The sequence below is a fragment of the Morone saxatilis genome, unplaced genomic scaffold, assembly GCF_004916995.1.
Source record: "Morone saxatilis isolate NCDOM2014 unplaced genomic scaffold, NCSU_SB_2.0 Contig5, whole genome shotgun sequence".
NCBI classification, from domain to species: Eukaryota; Metazoa; Chordata; class Actinopteri; family Moronidae; genus Morone; species Morone saxatilis.
Genome location: NW_023340095.1, coordinates 25,299,528 through 25,305,923, shown reverse-complemented (window position 1 = coordinate 25,305,923; position 6,396 = coordinate 25,299,528). Strand labels below are relative to the sequence as shown.

The following is a 6,396-nucleotide window of genomic DNA, read 5'->3' as shown; positions in this document are numbered from 1 at the left end:
AAAGATGCTAGCTGCAGTTGCTATTACTGGAAACATAAAACACACCACTTCCTGTTATTAAACGTGATAAAGGTTTTGGAAGCGTTTATAAAGTGTGTAATTAAATCATTCACTAGTTATTAATCAGTCAAGATGAATGACTCATAAAGGTAGTTATATTCCAGTGTGCTAACATGTGTTAGTGTTTGTGTATGGCACCTACGTCGAGCAGTGTGTGTAGATGCTGGTCCTGGAAAACACTGTGGAGGAAATCTAGATCCTTTTCACTGCAGTCTGTCAAAGCGTGGATCTCCTCTAAACTGTCCAACACCTGAGACACAGCCCCTGCAACACACACACGCACATAGACAGACACACACACACACCACAACAATGGTCCATCAGTCAATTCAAGGTTTGAAGGCTTTTGTGGTGAGTATATATGTACCATCGACATATAAAGATGAAAGACGCCTCTCCACCCCTCCCAATGAAGCCAAAATACCTTAAGCTGTTGATGTTAATATTGGAGTCAGAGTGTGTGCAGTAGTGATCAGGGTTATCGCGGTATCGAGGTCCCGCCGATACACCCACTCACTCGCGTGTAGGGCTCAGCTGTGTGTCACGATGTGAAGCCCCCTTTTTATAGCTTCAAATAACTAATTAAAATGAACGCTTGAACATACATCAGTGCTAAAATAACCAGGATAACTAAAATAGCAGAAACCATCTCTGGGAAATATATATTTTACATATACTTAGAGGTGGTTGGGGTTTATGACCAATTCTGCAATCAATTCAATTCAATTCAACACTTTATTATCTAAATAGAGCAGTGCTCTAGACGCCGAACTCCCTTTTAACATTTACAGAGACCCAACAGTACCAACCATGAGCAATGCACTTGGCGACCGGGGCAAGGAAAAACTGCCTTTCTTAACAGGCAGCAAAACCTAGGACACCGACCCTTCGGCTCGTGGGTGATCATCTGCCTTGACCAATCAACCACCAGAGGGCGATCAAGATGTTATGGATTCACTATTGGGGAGCTGTCATGCTGTCCATCTTTATGTATGTCGATAACATGCACATGCACTCAAAGACTGAAACATTTTCTGCTGTCTGAATTATTAACTATAACTATCATCACAACACACAAAGAACCAACGGATACCTACGTTCTGCTGCTAACAGTCCTAGCAGTTGGGAAGCATTAATAGAAACAGACAAACAAATAAACACATTGACAGTTTGAAATGAACACAGGTGTTCAAAACAGCAATTGAATCACTAGACGATAGAATTAATAATAATAATAGTACAGATATTAAAGGGGACCTTTTATGCTATTCTTTAGTTTCTGTCATATATATTATATACATACATATTAACCTGAATAATAAGAGAAGAACACAAGGCTTTATTTCCTTTTTTGTTTTTTTTAAATGTGCTATGTATGTGCCCTATACACAGAAAGCAGAACCAGGAAAAGGACATTTGAGGAAGGAAGTGTGTCAGTGATGAAAGGGTGACTAAAGTCAATCTATGAGCATGTGTCTTTGTGTACCTGAGGAGGTAGGGTCATCGGAGAAGTCATGAAGTTCCTCAGGGGGGTCACCATAGAAGGAATTGAACTTGTGACTGGAGACTGCAGCCAGAACAGCTCCCTGAAAACACAGCAGCAGCAGGAGCAGCATCCACGTGTTAACTGTTTATCTCACACACAATAATGTGTCATGGCAACAAGCCTCAAATGTTGTGAAATATGATAATGCATGCTGCCAGTTATTATGTGCAAACCTTGAGCTTCCTCCTAGAGTTGAACTTTCTCAGCTGTTCCACAGTCTCTGGCAGGTGGATCTTGTAGGCATACCGGTCCCTCTCCTTGGAAATCCAACACAGAGAAGAAAATGACTTAACCAAAATTCTGCTCATCGGTCTGATTCTTTGTAGTTAATGATTTCTTTTCAATTTCCATTCTTTCTTCTTTCTTTTTTATGGAGGTTTTCAACAAAAAACTCCATTGGGCACATATTACCACATTGTTATAAAATAAACACCAATGTAGTGTTGTATAAAAATAAAAACCCAATGACAGTGATGACAGTAAATGGGTCAGGATATAGGGAAAGTTTCAGCAAATATATCAAAAAGTAATTTTTTCTAAAAGTTTCCTACCGCAGCTTTAAGAATAACTATATAGTGATGGTCCTGTCTGTTTGGGCCATATAGAAGTATCAGTATTAAACTGAGACTGTTTCATTACCCGTTAAAAACTAGTAGATTTAATGCAAATATGGAAATGACTCAGAAGGCCCATCCCTACAGAAACAATTATATCATGTGTTGTGGCTCTGGGGGAGCTTTGTCAGGTCAAGTCATTTCAGCTTGGGCTGGGAGACAACAAATATATAAAAGAAACCCTGTACTGCAAATTACGATGTAGAAAGATTTCATTTGCATTATGGAAAATGTAGGATCCGGTCTTGTGACAGTTTGAACAATACCAGGGACAAAAGTCGTCCGCCTCTGTTTTAATCATTCTGTTTTTGATCTTTCTCTCTGAAGTCCTCTAACTAAAAGAATACTCCACTAATTTGGCATTGCACAACTGCAGCTTTGTCAGACTCACAATGGAAAGTGAAAAAAAGCATTTAAATTGATACAGCAGAACCTAAAATATCGTCTTATCACACTGTTTCCGTGTTGTTATCAAAAAGATGCTGCAGATGTTTTGCCTTGTGGTGACGATGTTGCAATAAGTTTCTGGTTATAAAAAGAGCACTGTGGCCAAAAGGGTACTGTTGAGAAATTATATTTAAGAGTGAAAGAAGAACTGGGGTTTATGTACTGCACATGGTACATGGGTTTCTATGATATAGAAATGTGAGTATAATGTGTATGCTTGGGTGCTGCATTCACATTGTTGTGGTGTATAATTAGAGGCTTCAACTGAATCTTGCAAATAGAAGTTGCTTTGTCTAAACTTCAGCTTTCTACAATTATAGCAAAGACGGATCAGGACTTGATACACGAGTAAAGAACTAAAATGTAGCATTCTAAGCAGGGGTGCTCCGAAAATCTGATTATTTGAAAGATATCCCAGATGAATTGCTAGTCTCTCAGTCGAATTGTCAAATAGTTGTCTTTAAGTAGCCCTCCATCACCGTCCACAGAAGAAGATACAATTAAAGCTTCTGCTGACAACACATGACAAGCAATAACACCACTGTGCCAGTGCTCACTGTCATTACGTGATGGCTTTAGGCTGTGTGGCTTTATTATTCTTCTCTTGTCTCAAAAACATGCTCAAACTTTCACAAAACTCAAAACTTTGAATGCACGTCTCAGAGACAACCCACGCTTACCTTTTTCCACAGCAGAAAATACATTTTTTGGATTTTTGAGTGTATTCTTGCCATGTTGTGGAGTCATGAGATGGTACATGGTAAACATATTAAATTACAAAACATTAACTTTTTTTTCAGTTAAAAACAGATTTTTAAAACAGATTATATAAAATAACACAAACGGCGGTTGGTGGGTATGTAGTAACCAGAGGGTAAAGATGGAGCAGGAAACAGTCCACTAAAGAATGAACAACTTCTGTTATGAATTGGCGCTATACAAATAAAATTGAATTGAACTGAAAAAAATTTAACACAAACATGAACTAATAGTGCTCCTGAATGCTCTGCATTACCTTGAGCCAGGGGTGGTTAAGGGCCTCGTAGACGGTGATTCTCTCAGCAGGGTCCAGCATCAGCATGCGCCTCACCAGATCCTTAGCGCTCTCTGAGATGTGGCCCCACTGTCGGGGATTCATCTGCACACACAGATATAAACACACATTGTTTATTTATTTGTGCATACTTTAAACTAATATTAATTCAATTAATTAAAATTGGTTGTTTTCTTTCATGCATGGTGGATTTTTACAAATGCCATTAGGAGCACTGGGAGGAGCCAGAGGAACCTGATTTTTTCACAAATTGTCTTTCTCATGTTCTACTTTCCGGATATAGTGAAATTTTCAGGAAATACGTTATTTTTTTAAATAAAAGTTACCCACTGCAGCTTTTAAAGTAAGGTATCTATAGACAATGTTAGCTGCTATAAAGGTGTAACATTTAGGAGGATCTATTGTCAGAAATGGAATATATTAGGTATGTTTTCATTAGTGTGGAATCACCAAAAATTAAAAATCGTTGTGTTTTTGTTACCTTAGAATGAGACGTTTTTATCTATAGAGAGAGCGGGTTCTCTTCTACTGAAGCCGCCATGTTTCTACAGTAGCCCAGAATGGACAAACAAAACACTGGCTCTAGATAAGGCCTTTCACAGCCACTGTAGTCCCTCCTACTCGCTCAGAAGGCTAAGCTAAATGGCTCCAATCTTCAACGTCACAGCTACATGCAACTAAATCCTACACACTAGTACTTAAGGAGCTTTTGTTTAAGACTTCTTCCAAATACGTATTATTTGAATTTAGCTGTGAATCAAAAAATTAGTTTTTCTACTGTTCAGCTTAATGGAAAACTTGTTAAAATTAAAAGAGCTGTAAAGTATTATAGAAATAACATGGAAATCCAATGAAAGTGTGGGTTGTTCCTTCTAGGGTGGGGACATATTTGGAAGTGTTTTTGCACTCAACTGCTGTGGAAGTTTTCCTGACCTTGTATTTGCCCTTGCAGATGGCTTCGAACAGACGCTCCTTGGTGCCGTAGAAAGGCAGACACCCTGAGAGGAGGATAAAGAGGATGACTCCACAGCCCCACACGTCCACTGGTTTACCGTACGGCTCTCTCTTCACCACCTCCGGGGCCATGAAGTGTGGGGTCCCTACCCGACCTGAAGACAGGGGAGCATAATTTATGGAGTCACGTAATGACTGTACAATTGACATGAATATCTAAAAGGGAGCACATGCAAGCAAAATCACACACACAATTACTTTAATGGGACTATTCGTTTCTATTTTTATGGTCTCTGAACTAGAAAAAAAGAAATGTTCTACTCTCGTGTGTATCTACTCCTAGATAATCCTAATCATGATAACTTGCAAGTGTTCTCCTACAAATAACGTGTACATTATTTGCTGTTTGTTTCCTCTTTCTTACACAAAAGAGGAAACAAACCTTTAGTCTGGGTTTGTTTCCTACTTCTTGCTAAAAGTTGACAGTTTTTCACATCCGGGTTTAAAACTCAAACTTCAATTTCTGTTTTTTTGTGTGCAGTCGACTGTTACCATCCTTTACAAAACTCAGAAGTCCAATTCTTGATAGATGACACCACTTTAAAAAATCTCCATACGGTGTGAATTCTTGGTACCTGATGATGTCTGTACTATAATTCGATTCAAGATAATTTTATTGTCATTTACAACGTGTGGTTGTAGAATAAAATTTAGATATAGTTCTCTTTATGCTAGTTGTGAAAACAAGATAAAAATTCAGTAATACATCATAAAAAGTAGTTTGTTAAAATACTTCAGTTCCAACGACCACACAGACACTAACTAGAGGACTGTTTTCTTCGCAAGTCAAGATTTTCTGACAGAGTTGGGACCAAGTCTTTGTCATGCAAGTCTCAAGTCCCAAGTCAAGTCTTGAGTCAAGACTAACAAGTAACAAATCAGGTCCCAAGTCAAGACTGACAACTCCCAAGTCTAGTCCTGAGTTAAGACTAACAAGTAACAAATCAAGTCCCAAGTCAAGACTGACAAGTCCTAAGTCCTAACTTTGAGTTTCTTGTTCTACAAAAGTCAAAAGGCGCTCTTCACCAAATGTAATGCCGTTTTAACAACAGAGTAAAAACATATTAAATTTACTAGGGCTGCCCGCTAATAGTCGACTTAATTGTTAGTCGATGTGAAGAGTCTTAGTCGATGCACTTTTCATTAGTCGGATAGTCTCAGAAAAAAAAAAAACACTAATCTCTGTTCGTGAGCTGCACCTTGTCACCGGGATGAAAGTATCAGGGAATTGTTGCAACAGGGACCTTATCTCTTCTAACACAGGAGTCACCCGCCGGTGCACTGCGATGTGCTAATTGTACTAGCTGCTGCCACTGGCTAGTTAGTTGTCCTATTAGCTGACTTTACTTGGACTGGGAGCTTGAAGACACGGGGAGTTTAAACACTACTAGCAAAATAGTGGCGGAATGAGCGACCGAACCAGAACGTGGCAACCATTTAACGGTCAAGTGATTTACTATGGCTCTGGGGATGAAGACATGGCGGTTTCAGGCAGCAACAGGAGAGGCATGAAAAGGACGAAGAAGACTGAGTTTACCTTTTAGAATTAATTTGTAAGTAATTTAAGGTTATGCATCATCCATCTGCCAGTATTTGTTTTATTAAAGTTGGAACTTATTTATTCTGTTTTGAACGAGACTTGTGTGATGTTACACTGTGTT

The 6,396-nt window shown here is 38.9% G+C and overlaps 1 protein-coding gene across 1 annotated transcript in view; it reads right to left on the bottom strand.

The window, feature by feature from the left end:
* The window catches only part of caska (calcium/calmodulin-dependent serine protein kinase a), a 72,522-nt gene that overhangs the window by 38,490 nt on the left and 27,636 nt on the right, over nucleotides 1-6,396 (bottom strand). Inside the window, 6 exon segments of the mRNA XM_035677339.1 lie at nucleotides 203-324; nucleotides 1,158-1,175; nucleotides 1,547-1,646; nucleotides 1,780-1,863; nucleotides 3,683-3,805; nucleotides 4,655-4,830. Coding sequence (XP_035533232.1) covers nucleotides 203-324; nucleotides 1,158-1,175; nucleotides 1,547-1,646; nucleotides 1,780-1,863; nucleotides 3,683-3,805; nucleotides 4,655-4,830 — 623 coding nt within the window.